Source organism: Mesoplodon mirus, assembly GCF_964341445.2.
Source record: "Mesoplodon mirus genome assembly, chromosome: 12".
NCBI lineage: Eukaryota > Metazoa > Chordata > Mammalia > Artiodactyla > Ziphiidae > Mesoplodon > Mesoplodon mirus.
This window is the reverse complement of record NC_138988.1, coordinates 97,807,539-97,831,118: the sequence shown is the minus strand read 5'-3', so window position 1 is coordinate 97,831,118 and position 23,580 is coordinate 97,807,539. Positions and strand designations below refer to the sequence as shown.

Sequence of the window (23,580 nt, the reverse complement as noted above, 5' to 3'; positions counted from 1 at the left end):
CAGTCATAGTTTCTCTTTCTAATGTGGACTTGGTCTAGAGTAGAAAATGGCCAGAGAAGATTTTAGAATGTAATGGTACAACAGATTTGAAGGAGGAAGAGACCGTGAATCAAAGAAGGCAGACAGACTGTAGATGGAAGAGGGAAGGAAACAGATTCTCCTCTAGAGCTTCCAGAAGGAATGCTGCTCTGCTGACACCTTGATTTTATCCCGTAAGACCCATTTTGAACTTCTGACGTCTACAACTGTAAGATAATTTGTATTGCTTTAAGCCATTTAAGTTTGCGTTAATTTGTCACAGTAGCAGCAGGAAACTAATACATACAGCACTACCAAGGCTCTCCCCTCCCCCCAATCAAACTGCTCTTGTTGGGCCTCCCTGGTGGCGCAGTGGTTGAGAATCCGCCTGCCGATGCAGGGGACACGGGTTCGTGCCCCGGTCTGGGAGGATCCCACATGCCGCGGAGCGGCTGGGCCTGTGAGCCATGGCCGCTGGGCCTGCGCGTCCAGAGCCTGTGCTCCGCAGCGGGAGAGGCCACAACAGTGAGAGGCCCGCGTACAGCAAAACAAACAAACAAACAAAAAAAACTGCTCTTGTACAAGTCACCAGAGAGTTCATTACTGCAAATCCAGTGATCATCTTACAGTGTTGTTCTTACTTGACCTCTCAGCAGCTTTTGACGTAGAAGACTTCCTCTTGAAACATTTTTATACTTGACTTCCAGGGGACTAAACTGCACTGGATTTCCTCCTAACTCACTGGCATCTCCTTTTCAGTCTCCTTTGTTGAATTCTCCTGTTTTTCCTCCCAAGTACTGAAAGTTGGAATGTTCTAAGGCTTAGCTCTGGGATATCTTCTCTAACCATACTTACTCCCTAGGTGATCTTATTTAACTTTAAAAACAATCTTTATAATGAAGACAGCCAAATTTACGTCACCAGTCCAGAAATCTCCCCTAGGCTTACATGTCCAGCTGCCTATTCTGCATCTAAAAGTTTGTTGTCTTAATTGGCATCTCAAACATGTCCAGACAAAACAATTTCCTTCTCCACAATCCTTGCACCTCCCCTACCATCTCTATCCATACCTCCCCTGTGTCTTAAGCTAATAATCTTATCTCCCCTTTTTTTCTTGCCAGATATTCAGTAAATCCTGATGGCTCTACATTCCAGATCTATACTGAGCACAAGCCCAGCATGTCTGCGGACTTAGACCAAGCCTCCAAAGGATCTCACTTACCACCCTGTGAGTAACATGGGCCGGGACGCTGCTGTATCAGCAGAACATACTCTGGCTGTTGTCTTATATGGGAACAGAAGTAGATGGGAGGTGGAGTTCCCATAGGAACCCTGACCAGCACCCTCTTCCTCTTCAGACATGGACTTTCTGGGGAATAATACTGGAGGGGCGGGGGGCTGTTTTTAACTGTGGCAAATGTTCTGCCAGAGTTCCTTCAGAACACAGCCTCTACTTACAGCAAGTTAAAAGGCTGGGTGGGAGTATGTATATAGATAAAACTATAATTTAACCTTCTTGAGGTTAGGAATCATATCTCAAATTTCTCTTGTCACCCCATGAATAATTCTTGATTTTGTATTTTTTATTTGAACTCAGCATTAGAACTCATCCGGGGGCCCAGTTTTCAAGTATATGTTCATTTATGTCAGGAGATTTTAACCTGCAGTCCATAAATGGAATTTTGAGGATCTATGAACCTTCTAAGATTGTACACAAAATTTTATGGTTATTTGTGCTTTCCTTGGGAGAGTGTTCGTAGATTTCCTCAGATTCACAAAGCGTTCTGTTTCCTAAAGGCTGAAAACCACTGAGCTATCCAGAGATATCTAGACTGTGGGTCCTCTCTGCCCAGAAGCAATGGGGTAAAGAACCAAGGAGGCATGGGCGAGGGGTTTGTAATGTTGAGGACAAAGGGCGGCCATTTGATGCTGATGTCCCCACAGGTGACCTTCTTTACTCATTAGGACTCACCTACCTCTACCTAGCCGCCCGACAGTTTCACACCAAGCTTACGGGTGGGAAAGAAAAATCTGAGACTGGGCCTGAATTTAGTGATGGACAACATCTGGCCTACTGTGAGTGAGGAAGAAACTGGAAGGTTTAGAGTTTCACTCCCTTGACATTTTGACTCCCCAGCAAGCCCCCAGAGATGGCTAAAAGGCCTTCCAGGTTGTCCAGTCATGACCCACATGCCTGTCACAGCCAGGCTGGGACACAAGGGGCACAGCATCCCTCCTGTCTATGTCATTCACTTGGCAATAATAACATACCACTGCATGACACCATCTATGTCAATGGCTTGTATTAGCATTAACTGTTATTTTTATTATTTCAACTTTGTGTGTGTATACTAGGCTCAACCAGATTTAAGGGTGCCAGAAGTCAAAACCCTTGTCAAATATCCATCTTGATGTTACCCTTATAGCTGGTACTTAATAATTATTTTTTTCAAGTGAATAAATGACAACACATTAAATAACTAGGTAGCTGGATCTGGTATTTGCTCCAATTTAAAGAGCCAAGATAAGGCCTGTCTCTTAAGAGCAGATTGTTTTGAAATCTCTATTAATATAAATGAAGCCTTTCCAGTTCTAAAACTCTGTGATCATGGATTGAGTGAGAGTCTTACATGATACTAACTATTTATGCAGTCCTTGGTAGTTTACAAGGTGCTTGTACGCACATGCTCAATAATCGGGTACTGATTTCAAATGTAGAGGGCCTCTGAGGGAGTTCTCTGATCTTTTCCCTCTCCTTTAGGGAAACCTGAATGGTTTAGGTTGATTTCCGGAGAAATAAGTTCCCCAGCTCCCTTCAGGTTAGGATCTGAGCGTTTCCTCAGTTACTGAGTCCTCTTCCTGCTGTTTGAATCTGTCTGTTCTGGTTCTATCTTTAGTAGTCATTTAGATAATGCCTGAGGAGTTAATGTTTTCCTGGCAAAACCTGGAGGAGTACTTTGCTATTCTTTCCCTTCTTTCTTGAAGACTGGAGAACAGCTTAGCAATAAAACAGTCCGGTTGATCTACTTTAAATAAGGCAGCCTGCCCATGGTTGATGCAAATATTACACTGATGTTACTGTTTGGTTTGAATATATAACAAGGATAGAGAAACGTCCATTAGAGATGATAGTCAGCTTTGAATGATCTACTGCAATGGCAAGTCTAGAATGAGCTAGAAGGGTTGGGTTGGGAGGAGCCCAAAGACTTGATGAATCATGAACGTTTTAGAACTACACTGTATCAAAGGGGAGAGTGGTATTTCTTAATCTGACAAATTCTACTCATAAAACCCAGGGCAGCAACGCAAATGGCAACAGGGAGCATATTCCAAAGCTAAGGCTGGAATAGTAGACATAAAGACTGTTGTGAAATGAAAGAACCTTCAGGAAAGTACGACCCTGGCTTTGTACAGCAATAGTTCTTATATTGTGGAAGAAAAAAAGGAGCAATACAGGAAATGATTCATTTTAAAATCAGGCCCAGACCTACATGGAAGCAACTAGTACCAGTGACCTCCCATCCTCACTTGGGCTGCCACAGTGGTGGTTTCTGGGTATCTACTCATTTGAGTTGTCATGGAAGGACACTGTTAAAATGCAGAAAGTGTCAACAAATTAACCCAGTAACAGCCATTTCCATATTCTTGTATACTAGTATTTAAAAAGTTAGCAGAGAGCATTCCTTGAGGTAATAGACGAGGAGTATTTGATAGTGAGGACAGAATATGTCCAGAGTAAGGGACACAGTTTGGGGGAGAGGGATGAGATGCAGCCACGAGCACACTGGCTTTGGAGCAGACACCATAAGGTAGCGTGGACGTTTGGGGATGACCCCATTAGGAGCACCCAGTGCTGGTTTTGCTGATGCCAACATTTTCACTAGAAATGGCTCTGTTGGGAGTTTCTCCAATTAAATGAACAGAATCACAGAAGAGTCTGTGTCTGACCCAAGGCAGGTTGCCTCTTCTTTTCTCTTTTTCACTGTCGTTACACCTTTTTGGACCCTAGCCCCTTCTTTCTAAGGGATTCAGGTTACTTGATTGACCAAAAGGCAAAGAGCAGGGTCAAAAGAAACCCCCAGGTTGTGAAGGCACACGAATATTTTATGTTCTCTGTTGTATATTATCTGCCTTGCCAATTAATTGATGGATATGACATACATTATCAAGCTATCTGCTTCCAAAATTAACAAAAATCCATACGTCTGTTTAGCAAGGTCACAAATGCTGGGCATCAATATCACACCTATTTGGAAGAAATCTAACCTTACTTCCATGTGGAAAATGGTACCCCAAAGAGGTAGGAAGCTTGTAATAGTTGTAGGAAAACTACTAGCTGAGCTAACAAAACCTTGAAAAGGTATTTGATACATGTGTTTGGCTCCAAATAAAAGACACCTTCAATACTCTGCCTTTTTATTTTAGTAACATCCAGCTCAGTCAGTTGTCCCAAATCGCTTCATTTTCTTAAGTAGAGTTTTGGCCTATTAGCGTACAGATGGGGGTTTTGGATTTTTTTAAGTGAGAATTCTCACTTTGCTTTGTTAATCAAGCAAAGTGACATCCTTTTTGATTGCCTGGTGAATTATGAAACTAGACTGAACCACAGGTTTTGCACTGACTATAGTACAAGGCAAGGAAGAGTGAATTATGGGCTCAGTGGCCCCAGGCAAATCACTTAACCTTTCTGAGTTTTTATTTTTTTAATTTGTAGAAGTTCAGGATTGTAATTGTTATCTAAAGAAAGTTGTATGAATTAAATGGGCTCCTATTTGAGGAACATACTTAATATAGTCTAAGTGCCATAAAAAGCCACAATATTCCCCGTGTAGGGGTTTCAGATTAATGTTAATGGGAAACTGGGAAGATGAGGAGGTGATCTGACAAAAAGAAGCTGGTAGGACGGGTCTCTGAGCGGCGGGACTTATTAAATATATAGTTTTTGGTCCTGAACTCTAAATGAGATTGGAACTTGTATACCTTAGTTGATGAATTAGTATCTCACTGAGCACATATTTAAAGTGAAAGTATGTTTTTCTGAGGGGTGGAGGGCAGGGCACATGGTGGACTGAGCTGCTTTTCCAAATTGGTAATCATGTGAGTTTTAAGACAGTGGAAAAGTTGGAGGTAGAAGAAAGTCTGTGAACCTGAGGAGCCTTGATATGCTACTCCCTTGTGACTTCCCCCTGGTTTTTAAATGTCATTTGCTTCACAGACTCTCAGACCTCCTTCTGAACGCCTGACTAATGTGGAAATACATTTGTAAATATTGAGAAACAGAGCAAGTACTTTGAATGATTACTCTGTGCATGTGGTGCCGATGACTCAGAACTCCTCCTTCATCCAAGACCTGGACAGTCCTGCTCCAGCTCTGCTTGTCCAGGCCACTGTTACTGGTATTCAGATACAGTGCCCTGCATAACTCAGAACAGGTTCTGGTTACTCTTCAGCCCCTCAGAAATAAATACATGAACAAAAGCCCAAATGGGAAACAGAAATATGTAAATCATTTGTGATAAATAGTCCTGATCGAGTGTTAGCTAAGAAGCTGCTTCTGAGCCATGAGTTATTCTTCGGACATTTGGGTGGATTTGTTTGAGGTATAATTGACACGTATAGCATATTAGTTTCAGGTGTATAACATAATGATTTGATATGTGTATGTATTGGGAAATGTTCACCACCACAAGTCTAGTTAACATCCAGGGTGGATTATTTTTAAAGCTTGCTTGATTCCATTCCTAGATAGGAATTCATTACATGTTATTTGCTGAAGTTACTTCTCTTTCAGGACTGCAGAATCCAAGAATTTGCTTGCCCTTATGGTTTCATGTCTTTTCAATAACTTCATAAGCAACTTGGCAAAGAGTCTTGCCTGGACATCCCATCTGCTCTCCGTATCTCCAGTTACAGCACCACTTTTTGTTCATTTCGTATTCTCAAAGTGTTCTTTAAATAAATAGTGACGGGATGAAGAGGGAGGAGTGACTGGGATTTTGGGGGTTGAGGAGAAGTTTGGAAACATAAATAAGGCACTTGGAGTTCTCAGAACAGAGGCTATTGCCGTTCTGTAGTCACTAAATTTTCCTTTTACTCACCATTGCATGATTCAGCCACACTGGAAAGATACCATCAAGGGCCTTAGGGTAAACGAGTTCTCGATCGTAGAGAAAGAGGATCCAGAATGACAAAAATACAAACTGGAAAATAGAACACAAAAATAGTATCATTAGGTTTATTTTCAATGAGTGCTTCCTAAGATAACCAAGGAAACATAGCAAAATAAAAATAGATACCAGTTTTAAAGATACATTCCTATATATACATCATGAAATACTAAATGAAGGAAAAAATTATTTATTGTAGAATTACGATACCCAGTCTCTGGGGATTTCAGAGAGTTAGGGATCAATTATTTGTCATTGTGGCAGGCAGAGAGGATGTAGATAAATAGGATTCGCAGACCATTTCATTTTAACCAATGACTTCTCTCTTCTCTGAGCTTTGCCAGGAGTGCTGAGAGCAGCCACATGGAATGGCGTGAGTCTTCCACTTGCTTTGCCCACTCTCTAAATAGGCATGGCAAAGGGAAGCAGGAAGGCTGTGGCGAGGATAGGTGACAAGCTCCCAGGGTAATTCACAAGCTAGTGAACGGACAGTTGGATCTCTTTATTGCCCAGGACTTTGGATTTATCCCCATCCTCTTGTACCCCTTGGCTATCTTTTCAAAGTGTCTGTCTTCCGTGCTACAAAATCAATGGAGAGATGGAAAAAAATAACTATTAATCTTCCGATGATCTTCTTAAATTCCAAAGGCTCAATTTCTACGACTTAAAAAATGAATAAACTCCATTGATACAAAAAAACTTAGCCTTTGGAAGATTTTTAGGGGTGGAGGAGGAGGTGTCCTGCAAAGTAAAACTGGAATGCCAGTTCTCGCTCCATTATCTGAGAGCTCATTGTTAGTGTTTGGAGAGTTTCATTTTGGATTTAAGTTTGAGGTCTCAATACTGTAGGAAGCGGAATGATGACGGGTAGAAAGAGGTCATCATTTCTAATTATGGGCCCTTCCGGGCATCCCGTGTGCCTGGTCTCAGTTTGTTTCCATTCTAACTAATGAATGAAAACTTGAGCAACATTGTAGAAATGTGGACAGTATCAGCAACAAGCTGACTGTCCCTTGCATATATATGTCTTGCTTCTTCCCAACGTCCATTCATTCAACAAAATGCATGAGTCACCCAACATGTGTCCCACACCAGGTATTTCAAACATCCTGTCTCTCTCTCCTCAAAGTGTCAACTTTGAAAGTTTTCATACCTTATTTTTAATGGTTTCCACTTGCAGAAGTAACAAATGCTTATTGCAGCAAGTGAAACAAGATGTATGAAAGGGAAGGGAATTAGTCATCTCCCTCCTCAGCACCCTCCATTCCCATCACCCTGATGGAACCAAGGTTATCGCAGTTGTATTTTGGTTAAGAAAGGTCCTTCAGACTTCCCTGTTAGACAGTAATAAGGATCTTGTATCAAACGTTCACAAAGGTACAAAGGCTAATGATACATCTTGTCAGTTAATGTGCCTTATTTCCCCAAGACACTGGGCAGTGCTATGCAGTCCTCAGGCCATTTATGCAAATGCAGTTGCCCTGGATTACAATAATGGGCTCCTTGCTGCCCAGGAGAAGTGTCAGTCCATATGACATGTGTATTATATTACCTGCACATTTTTGTAACTTACTGCAGATATCGGAAAAGCCAGTGTGGTGAAAAGCAGGTCTCTGAAGGCAGTTATGAACTTAATGTCTTTTTTCCCTTTAGCTCTTTTCAGCACATCTTCCAGACAGGCCACCCCGTAGAAAATGGCCTGCAAGAACTAAATTCATTACAACAAATGAGGACCTTTTCATTTCCTTTAATTAATACATTCTTCACTGACATGAAGCGCCATCCCTCTGGGAGCAGTGTTGATTTGAGAAGGAGGGGCTGCTGGCTGTTTCGGTTGGGAGCCAATTTGAAGGTTGGTCTCGCAACTTGCTGGGCCCTGACCTTGATCACTAAAACCGACTGTGTAAAGTTGTTTAGGGGATAATAATGTGTACAGTATTTAGCGTAATGGACTTGAGCTAAAATGGAAACAGAATAGAGTCAGCTTAAAAGGAGAATGTAATGAGGTAGATACCTTGGCTGCACAGAGGTGGGAAAAACCAAATAAACAGCACAAGGGCACAGCACCAGACACAATGGTAGATATACTCTGGCCTCTTCCTAGGAAGAAAAAAATTTTAAATGCCTAGTATTGCGATCTCATTAGAGAAGCCAGAATCAGGGTCACGAGCACCAGGAAGGAGCTCTGTGCTCTCCTGAGGGAGACCCACAAAATGGCATCTTGCCTTTTTGAGGGAGAAGCCAGAGGAGAAGGCCTCTGAAGACCTTACAGAGACAGTCTGTGTGAGGGAGTGATTTAAATCCACAGGGCTATACAGCAAACCGTGGGCTCGGGTGCATCTCTAGGTACCTGAGGGCCTTGAAGGTAAAAAAGAAGCAGGGCCTTTTTCAAGGACATAAGATCACAATCAGAACAGACTTTGTCCATTCTTAGTTTTCCACAAACCCACGGCTTCTAATTTAAGGGTCACAATAGTACAGAGTTGGAGTTGGTTTTGAGTTATTGCTTCAGAATCAGTCCTGTTCCTTGAAAGCTCTGACTGGTACAAAAGGAACAGCCTGGACTCTGCTCTGAGTCTGAGTCAGACAAGTTCTGGAACCTGGGCATCTGGACTAATGATCAACCAAGTCAGCTTTTGGAGAACAAGCTCTGAGCTCTGAACCCTAGGAAACCTCTAGCAGAGTTGGCCTCCTGCCATGCCTCAGGCTGAAGGGTGGGCAGGAGAGGACACACAGGTGGATTAGGCCAGCGATGTCCCCACGGGGGTCCTCAGATCAGCAGTACCAGGATCACCCCAAAGCTTGTTAGAAATGCAGGACCTCAGCCCCACCCCAGACTATGGAATCAGAATCTCTGGGAATGGAGCCCAGGAATTTGTTTTTCAATCAACTCCCAGGTGCTCTGTGTATATGCTAAAGTTCTAGAACCACTGGATTAGACATAAATTTATCACTTAAAAATCTTACTGACTACTCAAAACTATAATAGCTGACTTTTTTTTTTGTAATAGCTGGCTTTTATTGATTTCTTGTTATGTGCTGGGCACTGATCTTAAGTTTTTAATTTCTTATAACAACCTTATGAGGTAAGTCCTATTATTCCTTCCCCGCTTCCCATTTTACAGATGAGGAAACTGAGGCACAGACAGATTAAATAAACTTGTGTAAAGTCTAACGGTTGATAAATATCAAGGCCAAGATTTGAAACCCAAAGCCTGCTTCTTGAGCCAGACTTTTAAAAAAACCGCACACACACCATGTGATGTGTCAGGTTGCTAAGAATAAGGATAAAGCACTGTGGGAGTTCAGAAAAAGAGACCATTATCTCCAGGTGGGAGAATTAAAAATGACTTCAAAAAATACCGATGCCTGATTCTCACTCCCAAAGATTCTAATTTAATGAGTCTGGGGGTGCAGCCTAGGCTTCAGGATCTTAAAACATTCTCCCAGGTGATTGTAATCAGGGCAGCCAAGGTTGAGAACCACTTGCCTAGAGGAACTTCCATTTGGAAATGCAGACCTGCTAGTCTCCAGGGAGGCGGGGCTGCGGAGATGAGCCCGCATGGTGGGATGAGGTTTCTAAAGAGAGGACAAAGGGAAGAGGAGAGAAGTGGGAAGCACATGTCGAGGAAATGCCCTCCTCTAAGAGACAGAAGGGCTAAGGGGGAAGCCAAGTAGCAAAGAGCGATCAGATGGTAGAGAATCAGGAATGTGCAAGAACCCCATGGCCCTGAGGGAGGAGGAAGCTTCAAGCCAGAAGGGGCCATTCCAGGGAGGGGGGGCTACAGTTTTAAATGCCATGAAGAGGCTGCCACCCCAATACTCGTCATTTACTTTCGCCGTTGAGCCCTGAGCGCTGCAGAATTGGAGTGCAGTCTTTGCACTGGATGCTAGGAGAAGTCTCCTTCTCTCCCATTCTCCCCCAGCAGCTCCCAGCTCACCCCTGAGGCCATAGCAGGCAGCTGCTGGAGTTAGGAAGGGCAGACGAGGGGCCTGGGCCCCGGTGAGGAGGCCTGCACCATTCTATCAACACGGCAATTAATCCACACGGCAATTAATCTCCCACGGAGCGCTGAATGCCTGCCAGGTTTTCCCTCCTTGGGGAGAGGCCGCCTCCACCCAGCATGTGAAGTCCATGTGACCACTTTCCTTAGCGAGAGCTTCCTAGCATCAGCATGAGTCAAGCTCGTCCTGACTTTCTCTTGCCTTTCCCAGTCGCAGAATGTGGAAATTGGACTGGGGAAAGAACACATTACTCAGAGCCTCCGTGGCTCCTCCTTCACCGATAAAAATGTGCTCCACGCCACAAACCTGCCCATCACTTCTCCCCCTCTACCCTCAGCTCACACGTTATTGCACAGGCATATGTCACTTTGGAGAGGCGCCAGCTGTGTGCGTGAGGCAGCCTTGTCTCCATTGATTCTTAATCCACGTTGACGTGCCATCATCTGTATCAACAAGGAATATTTATGAGCCCCTACATAGGAGCCCGGGGGGGAGGCGCTAGGGTGTTGCCAAAAGAAATAAATAGGCAAGAAGTAGGGCATAGAGGATCCACACAGCCGAGCCGGAGAGCCAGGAGAGGGAGGTGGCATCGGCTGACTCAATGGGGAGGCTTCCTGCAGGGCCTCAAGGACAGGTTTGCATCAGCTCACAGAACCAGACCCTGGTCTGCTCATTCTCTACGGACAGTACACTAGAATGTTTATAAGACATTCACAGAAGGAACAGTCAAGGGGGAAAATGGCAGCTGTTAGGGACTGAGTTGTATCCCCCCCCAAAATTCATATTTGAAGTTATAACCCTCAGTACCTCAGGAAGTGGCTGTATTTGGAGACAGGATCTTTAAAGAGGGGATTAAGTTAAAATGAGGACAGTAGGGTGGGCCCTGATCCAGTAGGACTGGTGTCCTTATACGAAGAGGAGATTAGGACCCAGACCCACACAGAGGGTAGACCACGTGAAGACACAGGGAGAAGGCAGCCATCCACAAGCCAAGGAGAGAGGCTTGTAGAAACCAACCCTGCCAACAACACCTTGATCTTGGACTGCTGGCCTCTAGAACTCTGAGGAAGTTTCTGTTGTGTAAGGTCCCCAGTCTGTGGTATGTTTTTATGGCAGCCCCCGCAAACTAATACAGTAGCACTCAAAGAAGATAGCAACAACTGGCCTTCTTTTACGACTCTTACAGCAAAATTAGTGTTGTTTACATTTCTCAACTCTTTGGGCTGCTCAGAAAAGCGGAGTTAATGGTATCTTCTTGGTCAGGGTTTACTTCAGAGTTGCTGCTGTCTGATTTAATTTTTTTCTACCAGTTCTTCCCTAATTCCGTTTGTTCTTCTGTGCCTTCTTCTGAAATACTGCTGATCTAAGTTTGTTAGCTGTCTTCCATTTTTGTTGATAGCTGACAAACTTACCACCTGGGAGAGCTTAATTTACATTTTTGTTATAACTAGTGCAATTTGAGAAACCATAGCTAAAGGATGTTTCGTTTTTACATTCATATGTCTTCACAAAATTCACAAAAATCTTGAAAACACAGAAGCTTAACCTTTCTAAGTCGTCAAGTTTATTTTCCTTGCTTTAAGCCAGAACCCTCTTAAACTATCCCAGGAAATGAGAATTTCTTCATTTAAAAATAATTCCAGAGAGGGAGATTCCACAAGTTTCCTGAGCAAGACATTACAACTCTGACTGAATGAGTCAAGTAATCCAACGCCCAGCTCAGCTCTCTGGGCCTGACTCAGACAGGCCGGGACTTTCTCAGGTCTCGCCTTCAGAATGATGCAGCACTTGCAGAGGAGATTAATTCAGAACACAACAGCACATGGGGACTCATTGTGATGAGCGTTTTGTATAACTGCGGTGGTAAGGGCGGTGGTATCTGCGACAGGTAGAGGAAGTCTTTGTCAAATATATCTGTATTATATGTAATATTCTATTTCAGACATTATTCATGTGCACTGAGCTTATGAAACAGATGAAAAATGAGATCAAGAACATGGGAGAAGACATGATATGAAGAACACAAGAAAGAAAAGAGAAGGAACTAAGAACCTTGAGGGACAGGTTGGAAGGAAGATTTGTAAGAATGCTTGGCCAGTGTTCTGTAGCTGATAACAGCTGGCTTCAGTGTAGCAGTAGGATGGCCGTGGGGTGGGCTGTCTTACAGGTGGGATGGGGTTCTCTAGAAAGTGGCTCTTCCCAGTTAAGAGTTATGTTCTGATCATTTATTGATGCAGCCAACATTCACAGAATGTCTCTTAGGTGCCAGAAGTTAGGCATAATACAGACCAGGGCAGGTTCTATGTTAATATGTCTTTGTTAGGTAGAAGAGCAGGCGGCAGAAGAGGAGGAACCTTTTCGGTCCATTTACCATTTTACGTTTTGTAGGCCAGGTTCCTTGGGAAACAGAATCTGAGATGCTGAGATCTGCCTGAAGAGCGTTGATGGAGGAGTGATCTCAGAACATCCGTGAGGGGGAGGGAGGGAGGGAGGGAGAAGGACCGAGCAGCCGGAAAACCAGAAGGACAGTACAGTTGCGTGGAATCAGCTAATCCCTGAAGGAGCACTGGAGTTGAGCTGCCCCTCCAGAGTTGTCCCGGAGCCCAGCCTTTGTAGCCCAGGTCAACCAGTCTCTGCATGCAGCAACCTCAGGGAGGTCTTAAGCCTTGGTCCAGGTAGCTTCCTTCTGCTGAGGACAGTTGTGGGATGAGAGCTCAGCTGTGAGTCATCAGCAGCCAACACCCCTTCTCCCAGGAGCTGGGGAATGAGTACCTTGATGCTGAGGAGGTAGGGGAATCTGTGTGCCACACCACAGATCCACTACATATGAGGCACAGAGAAGTTAGGTAACTCACTCGAGCACACAGCAGGTGAGTGGCACCCAGGCAGTCTGGCTCCAGAAGCTAGGCCTTCCATCACTCATCTTTATACTGTGCACAAAGAACCTACCAAAATGCTGTCACGGTTACTCAGTAAACCACAGCTGTTTTATTTTGGGTGCCGGTGGTGACTCTTCCCTTCTCTCAGCCCTCATTCTTTCAACTATCTGAGAGGTAAAAGCAGTGATCTTAAGCATTTTTGTGGAATAGACAGTTAAGTGTATTTCTGAGTCTGTTGAGCTTAAGAGTTCCACAGATGAGTATATTAACCCGGTGATGGAAATTAAAGGTTGGCCCCAAGTATCGCACTGGGTTCTATACACTATAAATGGATCCCTGTCTTCTCACTGTTCCTGGGCTACCTTGGAGTTTGAACGGTGGAACGTCCCCAAGGATCTCTCAGGGATCTCTCTTCCCCTGGCCCTGCTTTGCCATCCCTGAGGACCTATGTAATGAAGTGGCTCTTGTCATCCTGAGAGCTTGACGATAATGAGGTCAGAGCTGCCTGCGGCTTGGGCAACTTTATACGAAGAAGGGAGGGAAATGTCGTGCCTCTGTTGGTGAAGTGGGGGGAGGGAAACAGGGAGGGGCCCACCCAGAATCTCCCCTGGAGATCCCAGTTATGAGGCACCACCTCTAACCATGTTTCAGAAGGAAGTTTATTTTTAAAAAGAGGAAAACCCAGCAAACTCTTATGAATTCTGCAAGCCGATTTCAACTGTAGCTGAAAAATCCCTCTCTCCCCTCTCCCCAGCTTGCATTCCCTGGGGTCAGGGACAGTCCCTGAGTGGAAGTGGAGTGGATGGAGTGGAGGGAACACAACATTGTGGAAGACCCAGGCACTGGCAGCCTGAGCCAACGTGAGCACCCGGAGGATGTCCACAACACTGCCTTGTCTCCATGCCCAGCTCCTGGGGGCTACCCCATTCAGCAGGATTCGCTGCCCTCTGCCTGAGCTTGCAGACTCTACCTCTAGGGCTTCCCCAGTGCCTGAGGGCATCCACCCAGGCAACTGTTATATAGGGAAAGCATTGACTCCACAGTGGTCGTCCTCTAGCTGGGAAGCTGAAGTACGAAGCCTGTGGAGGGAAGTACTTGAACCGTGAGGCAGTTGGGTGGCCCTTGCCTGAATCCTTGACCCACCACCCATGGTGCTCGGTGAGGGGACCGATGTCCCAGAAAATTACCCTCCCCTCTGCACCATCCCTTCTGTACTCAGAGACGAGATGGCTAGAAGCTCACCAGCACTCTCCTGTCTCCTCATTCCGTTGTCCACTGCTTATACCATTCTGAGTGCTTCCCTCATGTCCTTTGTCCCTCTGTGGTTATGCACTATTTGACAGATTTGGAAATAGAAGACAAAGAAATACCCAGACCAGGGTCAGTAGGAGGTGGAACTGAGGAACCGTCCCAGAGAGTTCATGATCCTAGAGCTCCTGCTTATAACCACTAAGCTATACTGCCTCCCCTCCCCACAGGGAATTGGCTGCCTCTTCCCTGGGGTCAGTTTACTCCCTCATTAGACAGAGACTCACATCTCTCCTCTTCTTCCTTTGCTCTCCTTAGGCACTAGGCAGGAATTGGTCACCATGCCTCAGTGGCACCCCCCCAACTCACCTCATGCCCCAGGCATCAATCCTTTGAAGCCCCTGGGGTAGATTCAGGAGGAAATGGGGCCCACTTAGAATGCTGACTTGCATGAAGTTGGACTTTGTTCTTAGGGGCCATGACGGATATTCATTCAGCCAACTAGAAATGAAAGCTGTTTAAAGGGGTGGGATGTAAATTTCCTGGAAAGCAGGATGGGGTACTGACTTCAATATGTTTACATAAAATAAATTTAAGAGTGTTATAGCAAGTTATGAGACCTCTGTGACTTTATAAACGCAACCATTAACTAATTATTCGTTAGTTAACGCTAATTAATCATTAGGAAGCACAACCGTTAATCAGCCCACAAGACCTCAAGAGCTAGAAATTTTAAGGCGCAGTATTTCAGGTGATGTCACATATTTGAAGTCTGACCTTAAATTGATCCTCTAAAACACATTCAACCCATCTTCACCAGTTGGACAACGTTGCATTAAGTCACAATTTCAGGATGACACCTAACAGCAGAAAGGAAACAGCCATAGGGAAGCCCCTCTCTGCCCATTTCAAGGGCCAGAAGATGTCAGAAGAGACTATACTGCTCAGGAATACAGAAAAGTGAGGTCAAGTCCAGACAACATACCAAGTCACCCAGCTTTCGTTATGGGGATAATCTGCGCCAGCCACTGTAGCAAATACAACGTAGAATCATAGAACATTAGGGCTGGCAAAGACTTAGGAGACAAAACTCCTGTTTTGGAGCCATTTACAATTTGATTGAAATGTTGAGAATCACATGTGGGTGGAAATGAGAAAACAATATTATACATAAGTAAGCAAAGACTGAGAAGCTGTAAAAATTCAGGGAAAGGAAAAAACGAATTTGGGCTAGAGTTGGTCAGCAGAGATTTTAAGGAGAATATGGGATTTCAGGTGGTCTGTGAAAGCAGCAAGGTGGTGTAGAATCAGGTAGGCCTTTCATTCAAGGATAGTGCGAATATGGATAGAACAGTGACAGCAAAAGCCTAGGGACCAACACTGGAGAAGACACAGGCCTTCCTGGAGGAGAGACCAACCTTCCTAGGGAGGCGAGCGCCCGACAGCTAAGGAGGCAGGTGAGCTCTTAAATCAGGAGTTTAGGTTGGTCCTGTACGGTAGGAGGGAGCCCCTGTGGTTTCTTGAGTAGCTGACCACACTTCTCAAGCAGGCTTATGATGTTTGAAGCAAAACAAAACCAAAAACAGTTCTTTGGGAAGATTAATCTGAAATCTGAGTGATGGATGGACTGATAATGGGAGGACAGTGAAGAGGTGATCTGGTCATCTAGGTACCAATTAATAAACACCTACAATGAGAGGGGCAGTAAGATTGGGGAAGAAGGGATGAACCTATTAAGAGGGAAGACATAGGATTTGGTGGCCGATTAGGGAATTAACACTAGGAAATAAGTGTCCTGGACAGATGAGTGTCTTTTTCCATTCTTGGAAATATGATGACTCTGGGACATGTAACCGAGCTATAATTAAGAAGCCAGGGAGCTGGGTTTTGGGAGTAGGTGATGAATCTGCTCTTAGCCATGCTTAGTGTGAGGGAGGACAACCATACTAGAATTTGGATTTGATTAGATCATCAATCCTGGCTGACAGTGCTCCCTTTACCTTGACTATTCTTAATGTGAAGCCAATACATACATAAAGCTGAGACTTTCACTGTATTATTCTAATTCCACAAAATCATTTTTTGTTATTGTTTTCTATTTACTTGTTTTCTCATAAAATTCTATGATTGAAACAGGCCGTCACCTTGATATTTTTCAAGCACAGTAGAACTGTATTCAGGGCTCAAATCTCAAAATCAAAAGCCAGCAAGTTACCAGAGAGGAGGAAGCTGAACTTCCAGGCTTCTTTGATTTGAACCTTCTGAATTTCTTCTCCTTAGCATTACAGAGAGTCATCTTTTTTTTCTTTTTCTTTTCTTTTTTTTTTTACCATGCATTACCTCTGCCTAGGATTATGATGCCAAAGAATTGGAATATTTTGTCTAGTTTCTGAAATCAGATGTTTATATGGTATCCTACATTTAGGTTAAAAATCTCAAAACTTTAATTAGCATCCCCAAAGGCTACAGCATGTTTAGCTTTTAACTCTAAAAATAATTTTACATATTTCCAAAACATTTTTTAAAAACCTATTTTTCTCCCATTCATTCACACTTCATCACTTCATTCATCAGATTGTGGTCAGCTGGGCTAGGGAGACAAGAAAGGATCAAGTGATGTGATTGGTTTGTAAATAGTTGAAAATGTGTATTTGCCATTTGGTTGGGTGATTTGTCCTTTAAGATGGAGCCTGAGCCTATAAAAAATTGAAGTGGGATCTGAACATGGCAAAATGTATTTGCTTTTCTTAGATAAATCTGTTAGTCTGTGTGTGCTGTAAAATGGCATTATCCCTCCACTGGAAATTGCACTTCCCACGCAACATACACCACTCTGCCTTCCCTCACAGACTTCCCCAAGCAAAGTTCAAAATTCCTCCTGCATATGTAGTCAGTCCCATGGTGAAACCATTAGTTTAGTTCCCCATTTGGGCTCATCTGAGAAGAACTTCAAGACAAGATTCTTTTCAAAAGAGCATTTAACAATTAGCACAAAAGGTAGCTATGGATAACTCCCAAATGGGGTTTCTCAGAGCAAATTGTCAAGTAAAAGAGAATGCCAAAACTCAACAAACAGTGAAGAAGAAAGACAAATATTGGAATTTTGTACTTGATAAAATCAAAAAGTGTTATGTATAGAGGCACTGATATTACAGACAAATAGCTTGCTTCCTGATACAGCCAAATGGACTTACCAGATTAAGGAATGTTAAGTACTTCCATTGTCCACCATTTAGAAAGACTTTGGATTTCCGCCGATCCTCTCCTTGTTGTGAGATATAAAAATTGAGGAAAATATACCAGCTCAAAACAAAAAAGTGGTATATGCACGTAGAAGTCCTCGTCATGGCTAGCTGTGACCAGGGAACTGTAACAGTCTCAAAGTAGCGTCCCTCTGGCGTAATTCCGCAGGTCACAGCGGAAGTCCTATGGCAGGCCAGGCCGTAGAAGGAGAACACTCCCCTCTGGGATTGAGAGTTCCAACATGGCTGAATTTTGCTTCTCTCATAGGCTCCTTTCCTGATAAACGTGGGAGACAGGATTATTGCTGATTTTCAGACGCCTTCATTTAGATAATAGCAGGCAATCCACATATTTGCATATGTTTCAGTATTTAGGCTTTGAAGAGGGCAGGGAGCAATGTAAGAAGTGCACTTTGCACTATTTGACTGGGTCGGGGCATGATTAAATGACCTTATCATTAAGTACCAGAGAACTCTAACGAAATACCTACTGTCATGGTCGTATTTTCTTTTCTTTGGGGCAGAATAAGGAAGTTGCCATAATATATCTTGAGAGAATGAGAGGCAGGTTGACCGACCAGGAGGGAGAGATTGTGGGCGTGTTTATCGCATGGAGGGAAGTAAATATTTAGAAAGGGGAAGGGTGTTGTAATCTTGCTCCTAAGGTCCCTGAGGCCCTATAAAATCTGAAACAACCTTTGATCCTCTAGGGAGCAGCCCCAGCATTTTAGTTAGTTGTTCCCCCCGCCCCCCGCAGTTTTTTATCTATATCCTAGAGAACCAAGAGTTACTGACAGCTGTCCCAGACACTCCATTTAAACAGGCATTTCTGTTCCCTTGGAGGGAAGAAGCATAGCAAGAGGTCTGTGGCCAAAGAATCAGGAAGAGGTGTGTGTGGTCACTACCCCAACATACCTGAGCTCAGACATTGCGGAGAGAGAATGAGGGTCTCTGCATTGCCTCGGAGAGGCCAAGAGTATGCTTAGGCTGGGCAAAGTCTTCAGAACCGGACCCTGCCTCAGGCTCGACAGAAGGGACCTGAGAGAGGGCTGGAAGTGTCATACCTTGTGACATCACCAGCTTGTTTCCCTGGGCAATTGACTCAGAGGGTTTTGAGCAAATCCCCAAGGGAAATGCTCCTGATGCAGTTACGTAAAGTCTGTAGGTGGTGCTCTTCCGTGATTTAATCAGGGCTTACAAGTACTGGGAGAAAGAACTGCAGGCTACACATGGAGCACAAAACAAAAACAAACGTACCTCCTGAGTCACTGGAACCCAAACATGAGGAACTGTAGACGGGGGTAGAGCACGCCTGAGCCGACAATATAGGGTCTGCATTGTAACCATCCCCAAAGGAGAGGGTGGCCTGGGAAATGAGAGACGGAAAATGCTGTACACAGCTCCATGGCCTAAGTTAAAATGGTAACTAACAAGAGCGGCTAATACTTTTACAGTACTTACTACGAGGCAGGCACTGTTCCAGATGCTTTGCGCATATTAACTCAGTTAACGCTCTAAACACTGCTACGAAGTAAGTACTACTGTAATCCTCCTTTTCAGATGAGGAGATTGAAGCCCAAGCTGGATGCCTTCAAAAGCTAGTAAGAGGCAGGCAGAGCTGCAGGCTGCACTCTAACCAGTGTGCCTGACCACAAAGAAACACACCCTTAGACTCCCTTTGCAATATTTCTCCACTCCTGCTGAGCCCCTTTTATTCCTCTACCTCTCCCATCAGAAAATTCTCTCAGGAAAGGATCAGATTATGTTTTAAAACTTGGTGCACATATGAGGTACTGTGCTATGTCTCCCAGGGTGTTTTCATGGTAAGCATCATTATAGATTTAGAGATTTTTATCCCTTTATACAAAATCTCAAGCATAGGTCTGCAGATGGGTGAAGAATTGAGGAAATACTGGGAAAGGAGAGGAGACAAAGACCTAAATCTTCCTGGTGCTTCCCAGGGACCTGGCCCAGCTCTTTGTCCATCTCACACTACATACTCACCATAGCGATTTTGCTGACTCTCATGATTTCTACCCCTGCTTTCTAGTCTATGACCAAAACTGTTATACCTCTAATCCCAGCCCTGTCCCCATCTCCATCAAGCTTCAGACATATTTTTGACTGCTTGTGGGACATTTCCTCAATTAGTTAGAGGCACCTCAAACTCAAGATGTTTAAAATGAATTCACTACCTTGCCCCAAACCTGACTATTCACCTCTATTCTCCGTATGTGAGTATGGCCCTGTCTTCTAACTGGGAGTCTTCCTTGTTTCCTCTCTCTCCCTGACTCCTCAAGTCCAACTAACCACCAGATCCTGCCAAGTTCATCTCCCAAATCAAGCTCAATTCAGTCCTCTTCTTTCCATTCCTTCTACAACTGACCTAGTCCAGGTCTTCTTCATCTCTTTCCAGTACTTTAGTAACTGTCTTCTACCTGGTTTTCCTAATTCTAGTCTTATCCCCCAACTCCGTTCTTCACAAGGTCAGGGAGGGATTCTACCTAAAATGCCAGTCTTACCACATCTCTCCCCCTCTTAAGTCCCTTTACTGCATCAGTATCATTAACAGAATAGCATCCAAGTTCCATAACTTGATGAACTGGCCACTCTCAGCTAGCTTTGATAGTCTTTCCTGCCTTACTCCTGTCTCATAGTTGATGGTCGTCCTACAGCACCAGAGTGGCAGAGTTGTCCAATCACAACTGGCTATGTCATATCCTAGTGCCTTTACTCTTATTATTTCCTCTGCCTGATGGCCTCGTGGCATGTCTTTCACTGGTTATTTCATAACCATGTTCAAAAATGCAGCTCAGCAGTTTCCTTCTCTAGAAACCCTTACCTGAACCTCTCCTCAGCCAGGCCATATTAAATAGCCACTTCTAGTCTCCCTTAATACCCTGTGCATCTCTGCAAATTGCGTGGTGATTAGCGTCTTTGTCCATTCAGGGTGCTATAACAAAAACGCCATAGATTGAGTAGCTTGTAAACAACAGAAACTTATTTGTCACAGTTTTGGAGGCTGGGAAGTCCAGGATCAAGTTGCTGGTAGATTCTGTCTACCAGCAGGTGAGAGCCTGCTTCCTAGACAGTCATCTTCTTGCTATGTCCTCACATGTGGGAAGGGGCCAGAGATCTCCCTGGGACCTCTTTTGTAATGACACTAATCCCATCATGAGAGCTCCAGCCTCATGACCTAATCACCTTCCCTCCTCCTGATATCAATACTTTGGGGATTAAGATTTCAATTCATGAATTTTGGAGAAACACAGTCTGTAGCAATTAGGATTTTATCTTTTTTATGTGCCATTATCTCCCATTATATCCCAAACACACAGAGATGGTATGTTTGGATCCCTAGAGCTTAGCATATTGCTAGGCACACAGTAAGAACTTAATAAATATCTGTTGAATAAATGAATGTGTGCAAACCAGGTGTGGTTGTCTATTGAGCCTTACTATAAATAGCTGCCTCATTCATTAAAAACCTACGACATTCAGAATGTTCAGCTGCTGGGTTCTGGGGAGGAGGTGGAATACTAAAATGAGTAAGACATAGGCTGATCCCCGTAGGAACTCACAGTCAAGTGGCAGAGACAGATATGTAAACAAAAAATTACAGCACAATGTGATAAGTACTGTAATAGAGGCATGTATAACATACTAATGGAGCCTAAATTATCCTGCAAATTATTCTGTCATTCTAAATATGCAGAAGATGGAGTTAAAGATGAATGCATTGAGTAAATCATAGGAGACTAGATGTCATGTAGGAGAAGGTAAGAATTAATGTAATCTCACCAGTACAGATAACAGCTTTGTCTGATGGAGATTGTAACCCATTCCTTCTTAGGCCAGGCGCAGAATGGTGAGGTACAAAGAGCAGGGGCTCAAACCCAGGCTTGAGTCTGCTGCATGACCTTGAGCTGGTCAGACATCAGCCTCATTGGGATGTTAGTTCATTCCCTCAAGTGTGAAATGGGGCTCAGGGAATCTGGAACAGTGATTGTCTCACTTCCTAAAGCCAGGACATCTACTGGGCTAAAGGAGTAATTGATGTGGCCTAGCCTCTGAAGAGATTGGCGCAAAGTCCCAAGCCCACACTGATACACACCCAGTCCGGCACAGACCGTAGAGCCAACCACAGTGGAAGGTGTTGGAAGACCCTTCACAGTGATGACTGCAGGTAGCACAGTGGAGAGAAGGAATTAAGGATGGTGGAGCCCAGAATTCTTGAGGTTATGGTGAAAAGGTTGAGGGAGTGTGGTTTCATTCAGGCACAGGGGAGACACACCTCCCGATGATGGTGCTAACCGGTAAATCCCCATCATTTTAAGCTTCAAGACAAGCCGTGCTGGTGAGACTTACCTGTAGTCCACTTACCCTCTTAACCTACAGAGAACCTTGTTGAGACGGCTCCTTCCCTTTAAAGTTGACGTATACCTCCCCGGCCCTTACAGGCTCCCTTAGCTTCACCCACCCTTTGGTAAATAGTCCCATTATTAAATTCCCAGCTGGGTGGGGCTGCCTTTTTCTGCTGGAACTCTAACTGATGGAGCCAGTCAGACTGTGTGCTCCTCCAGGAGTATCTGACACAATTCTGGGCCCTTAGCACTGTTTATGGTAGCAGGTAAATTCTAGATGCTAATGAAGCTTTGTTTGCATGGACCAGTTCTGGGATCGTGGTCTTCTTACTCTCTACCTGGGGCGGGGGGAGGTTCTCTGACCGTTGGGTTTCCTGATTATTACCACTCCCATAACCCAGTGCTGTTTGTACTTCCCTAGAAGCCTTGCTGCCTCTGAACCAGTATCACCCACACTGTCTTCTACAGGCCCTCTCCCCAGTAAAAGGTGCCTACCTTTTATTCTGGAAATAATTAAATGTATGAGATGCCCAGTTGAAGTCAACATTTAGGGAGACCAGGATCTTCCTTCCAGTGGACTTTGCATCCCTAGGATGCTTTGTCCATTGACTGTACATGTGGCCGAAAACTGAGTTAGAATGAAGCGTTTCACCCATCGGGTTATTTATACCACATCGAACAGCACTTGATTTTCCCAGAGGTCACTGGGACTGCCCTGCTTTTCAAAAACTAGAACATTTATTAAAGGCTCCCATCTGAAGTCTGTTTGGTGAGACCATGTGTGGGTTTCCAGCCACCAAACCAAGCCAGCTCAGAAAGGCATTGGAACCTGTTTTTTTCAGTCTATGAAAACTTTCCTGGCCCATCACTTTGCCTGTTGCATTGGGAAACCTGATTCAGATCTGCCTTACTCTTTGATCTCCAGTTCTGCTTTTGCACTGGAATGCAAATGTCTGTGTTAACCTTCTCAGACTCACTTAGAGCAGCAGAGTTCTCTGTTGGTAGGTTGTTTGTTTGTTTTTTGCGGTACGTGGGCCTCTCACTGCCGTGGCCTCTCCCGCTGCGGAGCACAGGCCCAGCGGCCATGGCCCACAGGCCCAGCCACTCCACGGCATGTGGGATCCTCCCGGACCGGGGCAAGAACCCGTGTCCCCTGCATCGGCAGGCGGACTCCCAACCACTGCGCCACCAGGGAAGCCCTGTTGGGAGTTTTGATGGTGCATTTTCAGTTGGGAGGCCAAAGAACTCTTCCTGTTTACAAGCATGAAATTGACTCACATTGTCTTAAAAGTTTAGAGCAGGAAAGAACAGTTTGAGGTCAGTTAATTCAACCTCTTCATCTTTCAGATGAGAAAATTAAAGCTCAGAGAGGTTAAAGGACTTGCCCCAAATCACACAGCTGTTAATGGGGGAGCAATGACCAGAACACAAGTGTCTTAACAATCAGGCCAGTGAGATTTCACTGTTTCTTGAATTGCTTTGTTTTGTACCCAAGCTCTGAAATTTTCAGGTGAATTTCTCTTGCTTGAATTAGTTTGTGTGTCCACTTGATTATGTGAGGTCTGATGAAGTTATTAAATAGAAACTGTCTACCTAGAAATGACTTTTTTTAGATGCCATGTCAGATTTCATGTTTTGCAAAATTGTGTTAATGAGA

General features: G+C 44.3%; 1 protein-coding gene across 3 annotated transcripts in view; it reads right to left on the bottom strand.

Moving 5' to 3' along the window:
- The window catches only part of ADTRP (androgen dependent TFPI regulating protein), a gene marked incomplete at its 3' end in the record, with an annotated part of 65,264 nt that extends 46,728 nt beyond the window's left edge, over positions 1-18,536 (bottom strand). For 2 of the 3 annotated variants that reach the window (XM_082638282.1, XM_082638281.1), the window contains exons 1-4: positions 18,475-18,536; positions 17,512-17,836; positions 7,759-7,893; positions 6,117-6,218 (exon numbers count right to left, since the gene is read on the bottom strand). In XM_082638282.1, the coding sequence (XP_082494408.1) occupies positions 6,117-6,218; positions 7,759-7,893; positions 17,512-17,836; positions 18,475-18,488 (576 nt within the window). In that variant the 5' untranslated portion in view covers positions 18,489-18,536. The remainder of the gene's footprint in view (positions 1-6,116; positions 6,219-7,758; positions 7,894-17,511; positions 17,837-18,474) is intronic. The other variant, XM_082638283.1, reaches the window with a different exon arrangement.
- Positions 18,537-23,580: the final 5,044 nt, after the last annotated feature.